This window comes from Ursus americanus, chromosome 31 (assembly GCF_024610735.1).
Source record: "Ursus americanus isolate L20-20 chromosome 31, mUrsAme1.1.p, whole genome shotgun sequence".
Taxonomy (NCBI): domain Eukaryota; kingdom Metazoa; phylum Chordata; class Mammalia; order Carnivora; family Ursidae; genus Ursus; species Ursus americanus.
In genome coordinates, this window is record NC_142157.1 from 26,896,220 (window position 1) to 26,915,417 (window position 19,198).

The following is a 19,198-nucleotide window of genomic DNA, read 5'->3' on the forward strand; positions in this document are numbered from 1 at the left end:
AGCTGCCTTCCACTTTTCTGTTTCAGTTTGTTGCAAGAATGTGTGAGGCACCACCTAACACTCCTGGTGTGCTTGAGAACTGTAAAATAATAATGAAATCTTGGAGTAGATAAGTTTACTCTATGAGGACTGAAGCTGCCGTTAATTCCCAAGGCCAGACCAGTTGTCTAACAAAGGGTAAAGTACTTCTTAAATTGGAATAGTTGATTTATATATAATAATAATCTGTCAGAATGTACAGTAGGAAAAATGTCTGTTGTCTGTTTTGTTTTAGTGGATTAAATTTGAAATTTAATAATTCTGACTCGTTCATTACAATTTGGGATTAATTGAGTGATACTAAGCTATAATGCCTGCTTTTAAAAAATGTCATTCAGGAGGATGCTTGCTTCTAAAAATTCTTGTGTTTAAAGGAAATTAGAGGGGCAGCTGGGTGGCTCAGTCGGTTAAGTGGCTGCCTTTGGTTCAGGTCATGATCTCAGGGTCCTGGGATCAAGTCCTACATCGGGCTCCTTGCTCAGGAGGGAGTTGGCTTCTCCCTCTCCCTCTACCTCTCTCCCTGTTTGTGCTCTCTCCCTCTCTCAAATGAATAAATAAAATCTTAAAAAAATATATAAAGGGAATTAGAAGTCTTCGTAAAATGTTATAGTTGTTAGTTTTTTAAACCCTTCATAAGATGCTATACCTTCCATACATTTGTGCCCAGATATGTTTTCCTGTATACTTGAGTATACATATCCAATGTCTTTTGATTTTTACTGCTTCAAATATGCCTCTTTTACTTTGGAACATTGTTACGTTAGATGTGAAGTCAATAAAAATAATTTGACTTAATTTGGCTCGAGTAATGTAATAGAGCTTTTTAAATTTAATAATGACATGTGATATAAGTACCGAGTAACACAACTGTCATTGTTTAATAGGTGCCTGGAACTTTGTGCACACTTGCTCACAGACACAAGACAGCTGTTGATATCCCTTTGTGGTCAGTGTTTTAGGGCATACTCTTTGTTCTTGCAACGGACTTTCTAAGTAAGCACTCACAATGAAACCAAAGGGAGGATTCTAGTGTAATTCTTAATAAACTTCTCAACTATAGATCAGACAATATGAAACAATATAACTATGGTGAATTCTGCATAAGGATATTACTTCTTACTCTAAAGATGATTGCCTCACAACGTGGATGATAAATAATGTCTCTACTACTCCCTGTTGGAAAGAATTGGCATTTGGATTTAGTCTCTTTAAAGAAGCAGGTTTGGCTATATTTTATAAATTCAGCTTGACTTCAGATTCATGCTTTTTTTAGAACACATTTGTCAACATTACAGAATTTTCTCTCCACAGGGAAATGCAATGATAAGAAATTTCTAAAGGAATTTAAAGATTTGGAACTTACTTTATTTGATTTAGAGCCATGTCAACTACTCTAATCATATTAAAGTACATGATCTTTCTCTCATAAAATTAGGATAGAATTTTGTTCAATTCCTGTATGGCCTCTATTACACAGTTAGGTTTTCCTTTCTAGAAATCTCTAGACTAGAGATGATCTGTGGAAAGCTTTCTGTCTTACAGTTCACCACAATGATGCTTTCTTGGGATGCTTTGCATCTTCTTAACTACATACTGTTTCCAGTTCCTGCCTTTTTAAACTTGTCATTGTTAAGTAGGAAATGAATTGAGACTCCTAGGACTGGTAGCAGGAATGAAGGTCTGGTATAGAATATATTCAAAGAAAACACTCATCCATTGAATTTGGCCTGATCACCTTAGATATTCACGCTTAGTTGTTCTGATAACGGAAGTGGAGTTTAATAAGTAGTCAACTTTCCTAGTTTGAGTTTAATTTCTATTAATTTGCTTTCCCTACCCCTTTGTAGAAGTGGGAGTGTAATGTTGTGAAGCTGGGCAACAGAAGAGGGAAAAGGTATTGACAGAGGTCCGTAAGTCTAGAATAGGGTAATGAATATATAATTGAGTTGATTATCCCAGACTCCTGACTATATTAGTTCACTGTGAAAATCTAAACGACGAGTCTGCATTTTTGTTATTTTATTGAACCATTCTACTATTTATTCACTTTTCACTCAAAGGAGAACATATTGACACTTTGTAGTCTGAGAAAAGCAGTGACGTAAACATTTTTTCCCAAATAAACATTTAAAAATTTACAAATTCCCGTTTTCCCAATTTTTACTGTTCCATTGATGATCTCATTGGCCTAAGTAAGTCCCTAGAGGTGGAATTGTTGGGATATGCCTGTTAAGATTCTGCAGACATATTATCAAATTGCTCTCCACAAAGATTTTTACACACTGATAAGTCTCCCCTCACAGTAAGCTACTGCAGATTTCCCCATGCTATTGTCAACATTGAGTAACAAAAGTGCATTTTTTTGGTCAGAGAAAAGTACAAAGATATTTTAAAGCTTGTAATTCTTTAGTTTCTAATAAGTTTGATTTTTTTCCATGCCTTGGCTTTTAAATTTAGATTTTATTTTTATCAGAGCTATACTTGGTTTAAAGATTCAGCAGTCTGTATGGCTTATTTTGAAAAATAGCTGACTGTCATACTCCTCCCTTCTCACAGCCCACCCCACAGAAGTAACAACCTTCCACTCCTCGAGCTGCCTCGTTGTCTGTTTTCTTCCATGGTGCTAGATGGCATGCCTGGATTGCCCTTCCTGCTTTCGCAGTTTCAGGCCAGATCTGCTGGTCTCCTGCTGTGGAGGGAGAAGATGGGGTTTTCTTCCCTGCACCCAACCTCTTCCATACTCGTGCACATCCCTCCAATCTCAGGGAATTAGTCTTTCCTCACCTTTCCGTGTTCAACCCCACCCTTCCCTCTCCTGGGGAGCCACCATTTTCTGGGCCTTTGAGGAAGGGGATTTAAAGAATCCCTCTATTGTCATTTTAGTGAGTTTCGGGAAGAATGGATATAAAATGTACTACCAGTCCTCTTTCCCTGGAAGTCCTTTCTCGTGTCATAAGTAATCATTTTTATAAAGTAATCCTTAAAATTATTGGCTATGGAGTCAAGACTATCTGGATTTGAATCCCAGTTTTGCTCTTCATTAGTTTTGTGACCTTACACAAGTTCACTAAAATCTCTAGGCCTCACTTTTTTGTCTGTGTGATAGAATTCATATGATACCTATCTTAGGGTGGGGTTGTGAGAAATACATGTGATAAGGCATGGAAAGTGCTTTTCACGGTATCTGCTGCCTGGCCATATCTTACTATCTGCCAGGGAATTACTGAGAACACAGATTTGCTTGTGGCTGCTATTGTTACTCTTGTGAATTTCTTGCTCATGGCCTTTGCCCACATTTCTCTTGGAATGCTTGTCTTTTTCTTCTTGATAAGAGGTGCCTTTGATATAGCCTGTTATTGGTCTTTTCTTTTTCTGTACAGTACTTGGGATGTGTTATCATATGCATGCTATTTCATGTTATGATCTCTACTGCTGTTGTCAGATTTGTGTTTTTCCAAAGATACATGGTGGTAGTAACAAAGAAGGGTATATGTGTGTGGTAAGATTGAAGATTATCATAGTAGTTGGAATAGTTGATGAGGGGGACCTCAGAGGCCAAATGAAGAAGTAATTATTTTCATCATGAGAAATAATTTTTTTTTTAACTCCTGAAGTATAGCTTACACAGGGTTGTTTTGTGGACAAATTACCTCAATTTGTAAAAGCCTTCTTGAATGTTCCTTCTCATCATATGTCCAGATGGATTTCATCTGAAAGCTGAGAGCTTTCGGTTTGTTTCTACTTTAATACTTATTTCTCTGAAATTAGATCCAAAATTGATTCTTGAAGGATAAGATTTATGATCTCCCCTAACTTAATGCTATATTAACAAATTTGCTTTCTTTTGAATATCATCTATACTATTGAAATGATAGATGCGGTGATATTTCAAAGTTGTAGTTACAGATACTTAACTTACCCTTTTAAGTTTATTTGATTTTGCTAGTTTGTCCTTTTAGGTAATACCGATTTTTTGTTTTATTTTTATTTTGTCTTAGTTTTATAATTAATTAACTTTATGGTTCTTTAAATAACGGTTCATCTAAATTTGATCTCTCCACAGATTCAGACCAGGATGTAGCCCTCAAACTTGCTCAGGAGCGAGCTGAAATAGTTGCTAAATATGACAGAGTAAGTATTCATATTTACTCTTTGAGTAAGTTTTGTTAGAAAAAAACATAGAAATAGAAATGGATTTGGTGTTTGGAGAGCTTAAATTACAGAAGCAGTTTGTTTATTTCATGTGACAGTGGGAAGTCATCTTTTTTCTCTGACTTCATCTCCAGATTTTCTCTCCCTCTTTCCCTCTGCTCCAGGCACTCTCGTCTCTGTTGTTCTTCCAACACACCAGGCTTGCTCCTGCCTCTGGGCCTTTGCACTGGCTGTTTCTTCTGCCTAGAACACTTTAATCCTGGATATTCTCATGCCTCATTGCCTCACCTTTTTCAGATCTTTATCCCGATGCTGCCATCTTAGTGAGATCTTCTCTAACCACACTGTTTAATAACAGCTCTCTGGATCCCTGTTCTCTTCTTTATTTTTCACTATAGCACTTATTATATCAGCATACTTCGTATTATACTTATTTTGTTTGTTGTCTGCTGTCACTCCTAGAATGTAAACTCTGAGGGTAAGGATTTCTTTTGTTTGATTTACTCTTGTATCCTAAATATCTGGAAGAGTTCCTAACTCATGCTAGGTATTCAATAAATATTTGAATATGTCAGTATATAGAATTAAATACCCATTTTATTTATAATTTATATGTGCTGTTAAAATTTTAACACGGATCTGAAAATTTAAACTCATACATTATGTATAACCTCCATTAGCATCTTATCTCCATGTTAGTTATGGAATCTGGTTTTTGATGCCCTAGAATATAACAGTTGTTGACAATTTACATTTCTCCTTATTATTACTTTACCCCTTGAGGTCTATAATGGGTTGTAGGCAGTGATTTATAAATGTCATGTTTTATATTTATCTCAGTTGCGTGTAATTTCATATCTGTTATTTTTGATTATTTGAGAGAATAACAGGAGCATGAAATTATAGAAAGCCATCTGGACTGTGTCCTGCTCCCAGGGAGCATACAGGCAGGCAGTGCTCTACTTAATAGTTATGTTCCTAGAGTTTGTTTTTAAATTGGTTGTTTGGAGCATCAGACACAATTTCCCATTATTGTGAATAGGTTTTAGTGGAGTCTGAAAAACCTAATTAATTTATTTAACTGCTTAACATTTAAAACCAATAGACCTATCATTCATTCATGCTCGCATGCATTTTCTTTTTCACGTAGTTAAGTCACACGCAGGAGCTAGGCTAGCCATTGTGCAGTCATTGATAAAATATACACACGTGGAGGGGCCCATGAGACAGTTGGGTATTGAGTCTGAAGTTTGATGGATTGGTGTAGACATTTGAGGTTCCTACTCTAATCGGTGCTAGTTAACGGCTTCAAAAGTAGAGTGAGAAGAGCAGTGGGCTGAGGGCAGAGCTGTGGGTACACTGACAGTTAAGAGGGACCCATGAAGACCCATTAGAAGAAGAGTTGGATGGTGTGAGGAGAACTAAGAGAGGCTGGTGTGATGGAGTTTGACGAATGGGGAGTGAGCAACACTGACAAATGCACTGAACAGAATCCACTAGATAAGAACTGAACAGTGTCTCTGGATTGAACAATGGCAGATCATTTTGACCTTGGCAAGAAGAATACTGTCAAGGCTGATGTAGCTGTGAAGTAAAGAAGTAGAGAGACAGGGTGGATAGCTTACTGTTCTGAGAAGTTTGGATGAAAGGCAAGAAATAGGTTTTTTCTATGACATGTTTAGTCAAAAACATTAAAGTTTGGCAGTTCCTTCTTGAGTGCTTTCTTACCCTTCATTGCTCTGTCTTTCCCAGTTGACTTTTCACACAAACCCAAGTCTGATAAGGGCTTAGCTGTGTGTCAGCTGTTGCTGGCATACGGATCTTCTGAAGCTTATAATTGGGAAATAGTGATTAAATTGCCAAAAGTATTTGTTGTTGTTTTTGTTGTTGTTTTTACAGGTAATTTAGGTTGATAGTGCCTCATTTCTAGCTCTTATTATTAATTCATAAAAAATAACTTTTTTGTGGTCTTTATGTTTTAAGAAATTATTCAATTTTATAAATTCCCAATAATACCCTTCTTTGTCTGCTATTACAGGGACGAGAAGGTGCCGAGATTGAACCTTGGGAGGATGCTGATTACCTTGTTTACAAAGTCACGGATAGATTTGGCTTTTTACAGTAAGTTGCATCGATTGAAAGCTGACTTTTTTATTATAATGTTTCTACGGTGACTTATTATATTGATTTTCTTTATTTTTAATTGCACAGCTGTGAATAAGATTCCAAGAGTGGTCCTACAATGTGCTTTTTGTTATTAAATTCCTGGCATTTTTAACCTTTATGATTAACATTGAACTATATAGTTAAGAATACAGTCACTAATATTTGTTGTATTTTAGTAAGAACATAAAACGCAGTAAATGAGTTGTATTAATAATTTAGCAGAATTAAATGGAAATGAATAATAATTTGTATTTCAAAAATAATTACAAAACATTTCATTTTATATAAATGCATTTTAAAAATAATTAGCAGTTAGAACTTCAGTGTTATGCAGCCTAAAAATGAGCAATGAAAGGAGATGCTGTTGATCTTTCCCGTAGTCATAAATGTCTTCGTGCTATTGCTTCTCAAAATTAATTCCATTTATCCTGAGTATGTTACGTAAAGAGTTGAGAGAGGTCTAGACTACTGTAAAGTGGCTAAAGTGATTTTGACTCTTGGAACATCCTGCTAATGATGCCAGTTCCGCCTATCCTGGGTCTGACTTTGGGTAGATCCCTACAGGCTAGAGAGACTTCTCTTCATCTCTGTAGTTTGTGTGCTTCCATCCAATTTAGTGAGTAATTTCTCATTCAAATTTATTCTTTTCCAGTCTCATTTATTATAAATAGGAAAAAGCCAGAGGTTTTTTTTTTTGTTTTGTTTTGTTTTTAGGATATATGATTACATTTTGAAGGAAAAAATATAATTTCTTCATAGTTCATAGCAGTAACTTGTAGTACTCAAACTTTGTTTTCTCCTTCTGTTGAGTTTTCTTGCGTTTAGAAAGTATTTTTTGATATCTTGTTTTTCTTTGGGTAGAGCAAGCAAACAAAATTAAGAGAAATGGTTCTGGGAGTTAGAGGATGTGTACCCTTCTTGGGGTTTCGCTTGTTGCAGATAACCCTTTCATGTGTCGTCTGTAAAATGGAATCACCACTGCTCTACCCACTTCAGAGTGTAGTTGAAGCTTTGAAAAAATAAAATGGTAGAGTGCCACATAAAGGTCTAGACAGGGGCGCCTGGGTGGCTCAGCCATTAAGCATCTGCCTTCAGCTCAGGTCATGATCCCAGGGTCCTGGGATCGAGCCCTGCATCGGGATCCTTGCTTGGCAGGAAGCCTGCTTCTCCCTCTCCCACTCCCCCTGCTTGTGTTCCCTCTCTCGCTGTATCTCTCTGTCAAATAAATAAATAAAATCTTTAAAAAAAAAAACAAAAAAAAGGTCTGGACAAATATAAGGTGTTATTATTATACCCAGTGACATTAATATAACCAGAATGTTCTCCTGAGTAGTTATAATTAGAAGACTTTGACTTCAACAGACCAGCAGAGCAGTACTTAACTATGATGAAACACTATTCTTAAATTAAACCCCTACTTCCACTTTTTTTTTTTAAATAAATCAAACTTGGCCACAAATGTGGCAGGAAATGGTTACACATTTATGTGGGTTAGTGTGCAGATCTGAGGTATATGATGAAGTTTTAAAGGACAATTTGAGCTTTTAGCCCTGTCATGATCAGTGGGTCCCAAACTTGTCTGCACACTAGACTCAGCTGAGAAATTTTTCTTAAAAATAAATTTCTGGGCTCTATCCCAGATTTCGATTCAGAAGGTACAATATTACTTAGCTGATTTTGACCTTTTCAAGTGACTGTATATTGGGAGTGAACCACCAAAAAAGATGTTTATATCATAAAATGGTCTAATATAGTACAAGTTACATGTGAAAAACCTGTGCATTCCAAAAGGATCTAGTAATTACCCAAAATCTCTTTTCTCATTGCTTGAAACATGTTTAGTCAGTCCGTTATTTATCTTAATAATATTAGCTATTATTTATTGAGCACTTACTGTTTGTCAGGCACTATTCTAAGCCCTTTACATGGATAACTCATTTATTCCTCTCAGAAAGTCTTTGGGATAGGTACTCTTTTTATCTTTTTTTTAGATGAAACTGAACCAGAAAGAGGTCAGCCAACTGGCCCAAGTTGTGTTGCCTGTGCCAGATGTGGGATGTAGACCTTGGCAGTCTTACAGCAGGGCCTGTGTTCTGAACTTCTGCAGTATACTTGCCTGTTACTACTCTTCTGGATTTTAAGTAAGAGAAACACAAGAGTGCTTTGACACGCCTAGAAAGAAATTTGAAGTCAGTCACTTGTATGAAGGTATAGTCAGGTAGCTAAGCTCACCACTTTGAAAAGCCAGTTGGTACCAGTTCTCATACGATCACACTAATTTTTTAATTTATACCACGGTGCAGTCCTGAAGCATCCAGCACAAATGAAAATAATGAAGCAGAGAAATGTATTTTAGTGTAATGTTAGGCTTTGTTAAATTTCACCAAACTCATTGATTTTTGTTACAATGCCTAATTGAAGTAAAACACTTTCTCCAGAGGTTGCTGCTGGTGCCTTCCATTGCTTGTCACTGTAGCCTGAAGTGTTTTTTGCACTATGGAATAAACTCACTTAGCCTAGGCATTTAGATATTGCTTTCTGTCACACCTTGATCAAAGAGCATTTCTTTCTGCTGCTCTAGTTCTCTGAATTTTTGATTGGTTCTGCAGGGAAATTGGTTTTTAAGTGTCAATGTCAATACAATACAGTGGCCAAAAGTAACTTTGTAATCTTCTCTGAAGGCTGCTGACTTCATATCTAATTACAGTTTTAGTAACTTAAATTGCTTGTTATGATATGTGACAGTATTAACAAATGCAGTATAGGACTAACTTGGCCTTATAACAGATTTCACAATAAATATAAAAACTGTTGCCAAACCAGCTTGGCTTGATGCTGCAATAGGAAGGTCTTTGTTTAGGATTCAGAAATGGGGAATTATCCCCGGTCTGAATGCCTGTGACAGAGTTACATCTGGAGAATGGAGAAATCAAGCGTATTTAAGAGTTAGAGAAATTTCGAAATTTGAACTTTCAGCATTTTTATCAAAAATAGTCACTGCTAGTCTGTTCAGCTTGGAATGCTTGGAATTTGAATAATGATAGAGCTTTTAGGTCAGAAGTTATTAATAGAAGGAAATTGCATCAAAAATAAAGATAAAATTAATATGAAGCTTCGTGTGTAATCAAAACGTGTGTATTTGTAAAAATTGGCAGATTGTTTGTAGTTTACTATGACTTTATAAATATTTGAAAGCCAAAATAAAAGTGTTTTTGTTTTTAAAGAACCTCTGTCTTGATGATAAGAGCTTGCAAATTCTTTCTACTTGTCTAATCCTTTTGATTAGAGTAAATCTAAACTTAGACAACTACAAAAACAAAATTTAGTCAACATACTCAATTTACTGATTTTAACAAGTTAAGTTTTACGTTTCCCAGTGAATGTCTGTCTCACAGAAATAAGACACCTGAGGTAGTGAAAGATTATCGGCACATATTCTCTAGTTAATAATTCTTTTAAGTTTAAAGCGGATAAGAAGAGATTGAGTTAAGGCCCCTCTCTTTCCAGGGATGACTACGTTGTTGTTTTTACTACCGTGTTTCTGTGAGGCATGGCTTCTTGCTGTCCACTTGGCATATTCTTTTCGCAACTTCTATGTACCTCTTTCCTTTAGAGGACAAACCTTTGTTTTTTAAAGTGGGGTTAGGCAAACATTTTCTGTGAAGAGCCGGATAGGAAGTATTTTTGGCTTTGTGATCTTTGTCATAATGATTCAACTCTACTGTTGTAGTGTGAAGACAACCACAGACAATACATGGATGAGCATGGCGGTGTTCCATTGAAACTTTATTTACGAAAGCAGGCAGTGGGCCAGATTTGACCCATGGGGCTGTAGTTTGCTGATCTAAAGGAATACTCTGCCCTCATCCAGACTTTGGTCTTTCTTCTACTTGGAGAATACTTAAGTGGCAAGGGGAAGATGCATATTTGCATGCCGGCATGTGTTCACCCTTTGTTTTCATACATTCACTCAGCAACATTTCGCGCCCTCCTGCAGCCCGCCAGCCAGTGTGCTTGAGGCTGGTGCCCTGCTATACATGTGTATTTTAGACATTGTGTGTAGCTTTTGGTAAGGCAGCAATCCCCCATTTTCTCCTTGGAAGGCTGTAAAAATTAATGCATGCCATCACAGAAATTTGAGGAGGAGAAGTTCTATGGCGATCAGTGTTGTGCACACAGCAGATTTTGTATAAAAGGTTTTAGGTATGGAGCAATAATGTGAGAAGATCCATATAGGAAAACTTGACCACATTCTTGCTCTTTCATCCATCTAAGCAGTCTCAAGACTGTTTTCACAATTCGGCATCCATCGATTGTGGAGGGAATGGACCTTATCAGGAATAAGGCCACATAAGACAGACCCCCAGCTAACATCATACCCAATGGTGAGAAGCTGAAGCTTTTCCTCCAAAATCAGGAACAGGACAAAGATGCCCATTCTTGCCAGTTTTATTCACATCATATTGGAAATTCTAGCCAGAGCAGTTAGGCAAGAAAAAGAAGTAAAATGCATCCAGACTGGAACAGAAGAAGTAAAACTGTCTCTTATTTGCAAGTGAAATGATCTTATATATGGAAAACCATAAAGATTCCACCAAAAAATTGTTAGAACTGATAAATGAATTCAGTAAATTTGCAGCATACAAAATCAATATACAAAAATCGGTTGCATTTTTATACATAGTAAAAACTATCAAAAAGAAATTAAGAAAATAATTCTGTTTGTAACTGCATCAAAGAGAATAAAATAGCTAGGAATCAGTTTAACCAAAGAGAAAAAGACATACTCTGAAAACTATCAGACATTGATGAAAGAGATGTAAGATGATACAAATAAATGGAAAGAAGGTCCATATGCATGGACTGAAAGAATTGATTTTGTACAAATGTTCATACTACCCAAAGCTATCTACATATTCAGTGTAATACCTATCAAAATGCCAATGACATAGTCACAGAAATAGAACATGTGCAGTCTTCAAATTTGTATGGAACCACACAGACCAAAGAGCTAAAGATCAAAATAGCCAAAGCAATCTTGAGAAATAAGAACAAAGCTGGAGGCATCACACTTCGTGATTTTAAACTCTATTACAGACCTGAGTAGTCAAAACATTACAATATTGATGTAAAAATAGAGACATAGATTGATGGAACAGAATTGAGATTCCAGAAATAAACCTATGCATATATGGTGGATTAATTTGCAACAAAGCAGCCAAGCATATACAGTGGTGAAGGGATGGTCTCTTCAGTAAGCGGTGGTGGGAAAACTGGGCAGCCACATGCAGAATGAGTGGATTAAAGGCTTTAAATGTAAGACCTGAAACCATCAAACTCCTAGAAAAAAACATAGGCCGTAATAAGCTCCTTGACATCGGTCTTGGCTATGATTTTTTGGCTCTGATACCAATAGCAGAGGCAACAAAAGCAAAAATAAACAAGTGAGACTGCATCAAACCAAGAAGATTTTGTATAGCATATAAAAGGACAGCCTACCAAATGAGAGAAAGTATTCTCTTTCTTTTTTTTTTTTAAAGATTTTATTTATTTATTCAACAGAGATAGAGACAGCCAGCGAGAGAGGGAACACAAGCAGGGGGAGTGGGAGAGGAAGAAGCAGGCCCATAGCGGAGAAGCCTGATGTGGGGCTCGATCCCACAACGCGGGGATCACGCCCTGAGCCCAAGGCAGACGCTTAACCGCTGTGCCACCCAGGCGCCCCCAAGAAAGTATTTTCAAATTAGGTATCTGATAAGGGGTTAATATCCAGAATATGTAAAGAACTCATACAACTAAGTAAAAAAAAAAAAAAAAATCCGATTAAATAATGGACAAAGAACCTGAATAGACGTTTTCCCAAAGAAGACAAACAAATGGCTCCCGGACACATGAAAAGATGCTTAATGTCACCAATCATGAGGGAAATCCAAATCAAAATCACAGTGAGATATCACCTCATACCTGTTAGAATAGCTATTATCAAAAAGACAAGAAATAACAAGTTTTGGCAAGGATGTGGAGAAAAGGGGACCCTCGTGCACTGCCGGGAGGAATGTAAAATGGTGCAGCTACTATGGAAGCTACTTCTGGGTATTTATCCAAAGGGGAATCACTATCTCAAAAAGATTTTTGTATGTTGCAGTGTTCATTGCAACATTATTTACAGTAGCCAAAGCATAGAAACAACCTAAGTTGTCTGTTGGTGGATGAATGGATAGACACACACACACACACACACTCAGAGGCATAGAGGCGTATTGTTCAGCCACAAAAAAGAATGAAATATTACCATTTATGACAACATGGATGAACCTTGAGGACATTATGCTAAGTGAAATAAATCAGATAAAGATAAATACTGTATGTTATCATTTATAGGTGGAATCTGAAACAACCAACCAAACAAAAAAATGAACTTATAGATACAGAGAACAGGTTTCTGGTTGCCAAAGGTGGTATGGGGAGTGGTGGTGCTGGGAGGTAGGCAAAATGGATGAAGGTGGTCAAAAGGTACAAATTTCTAGTAATAAGGTAAATAAGTCCTGGGTGGGGAGTATACAGCATGGTGACTATAGTTAATAATACTGTATTGTATATTTGACAGTATTGTATATTTGACAGTTGCTAAGGGAGTAGATCTTAAAAGTTTTTATCACAAGGGAAAAACCAAAAAATGTGTATCCGAGTGTGGTGATGGAGGCTAACTAAACTAAAAGTAGTAATCATTTTTTGATATATACGTATATCAAATCATTATGTTGTACATCTAAAACTAATACAATGTTATATGTCAGTTATATCTCTATCAAAAAATTTAAAAAATAAATTTAAAAAATGCATTTGAAGCAAGTCTTGGTTAGTAGGAGTTCAGTAACTGGGAATCTGATGGTGTTCCTGCACAGGCAGGCAGATCCTGGTAGGATAGAGGTGGGGTTGTGACAGGGCAAAAGGAAATAATGTAAGCTACCAAGGTGGAGGGAAATCCAGCCGCAAGTCTGGCTAGTTCTGGATGTTGCCGAAGGCTGGCTGGTTGTCTGTATGTTCCTGCGTCTCTCTCCCAGGGTTTTCAGTAGTGCGGTTCGATGTTAAGGTGGTGCGGGATGCTGAGAGCAGTCTTGTCTCCTCTTGGATTTCACAGGTGCACTCTGTAGGACCTGAGCACCACAGGCCATGTGGCCTGAGCAGATAGATGGTCAGCACCTTTCCACAGACAAGTGCAGAAGTTGGTTCTGATTCAGCGTTGGGAATAGGCACAGTGAGGTTCTTAGTCTTTTTTTTTTTTTTAAGATTTTATTTATTTATTCGGCAGAGATAGAGACAGCCAGCGAGAGAGGGAACACAAGCAGGAGGAGTGGGAGAGGAAGAAGCAGGCTCCTAGCGGAGAAGCCTGATGTGGGGCTCGATCCCATAACGCCAGGATCACGCCCTGAGCCAAAGGCAGACGCTTAACCGCTGTGCCACCCAGGCGCCCCTAGGTTCTTAGTCTTGTTTAGTAAACAGGAGGACACCAAAGAAATGTACCCAGCACCTTCAAAGAACGAGTCCTTTGGTAAGCAGCCAGAGTTGGCACTTCATTTGCAGTTGGGAAAGTTCAAATAAAGTTATCGGGATCTGCTCAAATCAGCTGTACAAAAAGTAACTCACCCAGGGCAGCCTACTCACCCCGGAAATACTGGTCCTAGTGTGCACACAGGGTGTCAGATGTTCCTCGTCGTTCAAGATGACCCCGTTCACCTAAGAAATAAATGGCAGGGGTGTTGATAGACCCTTTTTCTGCCAGTAAGTGAAGAACGGATAGATGCACTTTTAAATTAGAAGTTACATCCTCTGCTCTTCGTACATCATTGGTTCTAGTAATCAGGGTTACAGATTAACAGGGAAATGTAGACTGTGAGCATAGTGAAACAAAAAAAAGCAAGGTGTCACTGTCAATAAAGGACAGTGAGTGGACACTTTACGTTAAAAAAAGAGACTTTCATATTAAAACCTCAAAAGTTTATTTTTTTCTTCTTCTTCTTGAGAATTGGTTTCTTAGCCTTTTCTTCATATACTGCTGCACAAACAGAACATCTTGTCCATCTTCATTTGAAGTCACAGGGCTAGGTAGATAGAAGTGAGCATCTCTGTGTTAGGCTGAATGACTGCGACTGACATGTTAGCTTATCTTTGAAGGGAAGGGTTTGGACTCTCTTTAAGATCTCTTCTGGTGGTTACACTTTCTGTCAGTTCCATTGCTGTAGGTTGGTTTGTGGTCCACCTAAGGACTCTTCAGAGTAGGGACAGAGTGCCTTTGAACACACTAGACTCTCGAATACTAATGCACTGTACTCTGAAAAGTGGTATTATGTGGTTCAAGAGAAACTAAGACAAGAATCTGTGTCATTGCCAACACATCAGTATTACTGAGGTAGCAATTCAAAGCACAGAGCTTTGTTACAGATAGCTCGTTGTTGTTACATTACTGGCAGTTAATACAAGAGTCTCAGCGTGTTTTAGGTTAGAGTTGATGTCACAGTGTTACTGTATCAGAGAAATGAATTTGATCTTTTGTTGTATATTTAAAAATCTCATCCCCATTGAAGTTTTAACAAATGAAGCTTTCCTGATTTATAGAATTAGATTTTCCTTTTTCATGCATAAATCTATTGGAGGCTATTTTATTTATTTTTAAATTTTATTTATTTATTTAAGATTTTATTTATTTATTTGAGAGACAGAGCTAGCAAGAGAGCAGGAACGGGAAAGAGAGAGAGAAGCAGGCTCCCCCCTGAGCAGAGAGCCCGATGTGGGGCTCAATCCCAGGACCCTGGGATCATGACGCGAGCTGAAGGCATATGCTTAAATGACTGAGTCACCCAGGTGCCCTGATCTTATACCATTTTTTTAAAAAGCAATCATTTGTTATAGGCCATAATTTGAGCCAGAGAGTGGAGGTGATGTTGTAGAGTAGGGGTTGGCAAACTATGGCCTGCAGGTCACATTCAGCTCCCCACCTGTTTTTGCAAACCTTTGGTGGGAATAAAACCACAAGCAGTCTACTATTATCTGTGTCTGCTTGGGCAATACAGCCTTACAGTTGAATAGTTAATGAAAAAGGTTGTTTGGTCTGCAAAGCCTAATGCATTTACTATTTAAATATTTACCTTCCCAGAAGAAGGTTGCTGACTGGGTCTGCAGGAGTGTTGTCCAGTGGGACTTTCCTGCAGTGGTGGGAATGTTCTTTCTGTATACACACTGTTCAAAATGATAGCCTCTGTCTGCATGACTGTCATGCACTTGAACTGTGGCTAAGGTGAGACTGAAAAACTGAATTGTTAATTTTATTTAATTTGAACTTAACATTTAAGATTAAATAGCCACATGTGGCTGGAGATGACTGTCTTAGCGTATGTCTAGAGATTTGAAGATAGGGGACCTTGTGGGTTCAGAATCACTGATTGTTTTATATTGAATTTGGTAGAATGGAAGCTTTTGTAATGTGATCCATTCTTGAGATGATGATAAATGGTTGTATATCGTATGTATCTATAGGTATATAATTTTTTAAAAGTTCATTATGATTTCAAAAATTTCACATATACTATTTTTCCTTTGCAGTGAGGAGGAGCTCCCGTATCATAATGCAGCTATGGAACGGGTGAGTCCCAGCCCTGCATGTATTTATCGTTACCAGTGAATGATGTTTATCAGAGGAATAAAATCTCCACCTTTGTGATTTTGAGTGCCATGTTATATGTAAATGGTGCAGGCATTTAAATTTAACCCAGAGCGTATCACTGTAAAAAAGTAATTAATGGCAAAACCATTTTAGGAGATATTTGGAACTTCTGATAGATGTTTGAAAAAAACGAAAGGTAACAGTTATCAGAGACTTGTGTTCTAGACAGTTCTCAGTGTAGGAGTGCTTCGCATATAGAGCCTTTGAAGAGCACAGGTGCTTGGGACCCTCCTCCGTCTGTTAGGTCAGACTCTCTGGGCAGGAGCCCACGTAGGTCATTTGTGGAAAGCTTCACAAGGGATTCTCGTGTACTCTGTAGCTAATAAAGCAGGATTCTAGACCAGTAGCTTTTTGTAATAAAACTATTCCATGGGATTGTAACCAAATTTCCTATAAACAACAACAGAAGTTTGCTTCAGTCACATAAGTCTATTAGCTTTTAAGGACTTTAAAAAATCTTACGTTTAATAAACTTTTTACTTTTTTTTTTTTTTTTTTAACTGTTTCCCCTTTGTTCATTATATTTAGCAAGGGAGATGGTTCCATAGTTGTGTGTCCATGACAGTTAGGGATTGAATGTCTTAAGGCTGGTCAGAATCTCCCTCCCCTTCTCTGTTTGGTTTTTTTTCCTGTTCCAAAAAATGAATTGCAGAATGGAAGGCAGGCTACGGATTGGGATTATCATCAGTTTGTTTATGTTCTATGGGGGAAAGATGCTGAGTCCAGATAATAGAGGTAAAGAATTGGAATGAGAATTTGAAAAATACTTTAGAAAATCTTCCTAAAATCAAAAATTTCTGGAAATAAGAAAATGAAGCATACCTTTAAGATGTAGACAAAATTGCCAATTGAAATACATAAAGATCCTTATAGGTATTTGCTGCAGTTGAATTCTCTTGTGACTGCCTCATTTTCTCCCAGTACCACAACCTTGATGTTTTGGCAAATGAGTTTCTTTCTTAAAATAGATAACATTATTGAATAGCAGCTGTGTATCAAGCACTGGACTAGGTACTGCCTAGAATACTAGGGTCAAATAAGAGGTAGTTTCTGCCTTTGAGACACTCGCTGTCCATCCAATGACTAGAGGAAGGTCAAGTGAGATAATAGGTGGGAGATTATTGGTGACCTCTATCAATCCAGTTTGAAATGGGAATCTGAGGCTCTGTCCCAAATCTTTGACCTTTTTCTCTCTTGTCTAGTGTCCCGACTTCACTGATCCTTGGACCTCACTGATCTAACCACTGTTACATCATCCCTCCCCAAACTCATGTCTTCATTCTCCTCTCTTCCCAGCTGAAATTGTACTGTCGGTCAGTACAATCACTCCCATACACCTTTACCTCCCTCCCCTCTCTTGCTTCCTCTGGACTAAAAGTCCAGCCCTGATTCAGGCCAACTTTCAGGCTAGGAAAGCATGCTATTCCTGGTCAAGTTTTGCTCCATTTCAACTATTGGAACATTCTCTTTCCTCCTCAAACTTCCAGTACCTCCTCTGTCCTCTCAGCTCATGTTCTTCTTATTTCTTATAAGAAAACAGAAGCAATCAGGGAACTTCCACAAACTTCCACAGACACACCTACCCACCTGTCTTCATCTGTGTTTTTATAGGCTCTCATCACTGTGAGTGATTAGACTTGTTCAGGGACATCACTTGAGCTATTCTTCTCTCCCTCTCCCGAATTCTTTCTCTTCCTGCTTGATTGTTCCCATCAGAGTAAAATTTGTTATTTCTCCTGTAAAGCAACAACCCCAATACCAATCTTCTTTTGCCTCATTTCCTCCACAGAACTAACCTGATTCTCTCTTGTCTTACAGCAAGACTCCTCCGGAGAGGTGTCTATACCCCTTCTTTTCCATTTCTTTCCTGCATTTCCTTCTTGCATCCATTCCAATCAGATTTTTAACTCCCCACCCTTATCCCCACCCCCCTCCTGGCCTGGATTAGGGTCTCTAATTACCTTTATACTGTGACATCCAGTAGGCAGTTTTCAGGCTTCCTCTTGACCTATGAGCAGCTTTTGACGTTGGTGGCTATGGTCTCGTTCTTACACATTCTTTCTTCCAGCCTTCAGACCCTCTGCGTGTTCTTTCCTCACTGGCTGCTTGTTCTCAGTTTCCTCTGTTCATTCCTTCTCATCTCCTAGATCTCTGCTTTGAGGTACCCCAGGGCCCAGGCCTTGGAACTTCTCTTTCCTGTCTGTATTTTTTCCTTGTTAATCTATCTCATCTCGTCTTTTGGCTTTAGATGCCAACCGTATGTTGATGACTTGGCTCCCTGAATCCCATACTTGTATATCCTTGCATATACATGTAAATGTCTACACTTAGATGTCTAACAAATGTCCAAACAGGGGTTTCTGTTATTCTCTTTAAATCCATTCTGTTACACAGGAGCTCTACTCTTCTGGTTGGTCAGTCTAAAACTTCTAAGTTATCTTTGACTTCCTTTCTTTTGTAGTCTGCATTTCATTGGTCAGCAATCCTGTGAGCTCTGCCTTCAAAATATATTCAGAATTTGATGACTTACCATCACCACTTCTGCCGCCCTGTTCACTGTAACCTCTCTTCTGGAACTTTATATCTTCCTGCTTCTGCTGTTGTTCCCCTTTCTCCCCCATGATCTTCCTGTTCACCAAAAGAGATAGAATGAGCCTGTTAAAGTAAGTAAGAACATGACACTCTGATTGGAGCATTATGTTGGCCCTCAGTCATATCCACAGTAAAACGGGAAGTCCTTAGAGTGACCTTCAAAGCCCTGTATGACGTGCTTTTTGTTAAGGCTGTCATTTAATCTTCACTGCTTTCTCTTCCTTACTGGCCTCTGTAGTGGTTCCAGAGCATGCCTGCCACATTCCTTCTTTGGCTGCTTCCTCTCCTGGGATGCTTCCCTGCCTCCTCTCCCAATAGCTACGAGACACATTCCATTTCCTTTGCTTTTTCACATGTCACCTTCAGAGTAAGACCCTCCTCCCTGGCTATCATATCTAAAATTGGGAACTCCCTCCCCCCACACATGCTAATTATCCCTCTTCTTCCTCTGTTTTTCTCTTTAGCACTTAACAGTATTTCACGTTTTATATATATTACTCAGGTCTTTATTTTGTCTGTTTGCTTACT

At 38.1% G+C, this 19,198-nt stretch overlaps 1 protein-coding gene across 5 annotated transcripts in view; it reads left to right on the forward strand.

The window, feature by feature from the left end:
- The window catches only part of USP6NL (USP6 N-terminal like), a 181,659-nt gene that overhangs the window by 93,743 nt on the left and 68,718 nt on the right, over window positions 1-19,198 (forward strand). For 4 of the 5 annotated variants that reach the window (XM_087857722.1, XM_045793917.2, XM_087857721.1 and 1 more), the window contains 3 exons: window positions 4,103-4,170; window positions 6,230-6,312; window positions 15,958-15,997. In XM_087857722.1, coding sequence (XP_087713848.1) covers window positions 15,989-15,997 — 9 coding nt within the window. In that variant the 5' untranslated portion in view covers window positions 4,103-4,170; window positions 6,230-6,312; window positions 15,958-15,988. Of the gene's footprint in view, window positions 178-4,102; window positions 4,171-6,229; window positions 6,313-15,957; window positions 15,998-19,198 lie in introns of all 5 variants that reach the window. The other variant, XM_045793919.2, reaches the window with a different exon arrangement.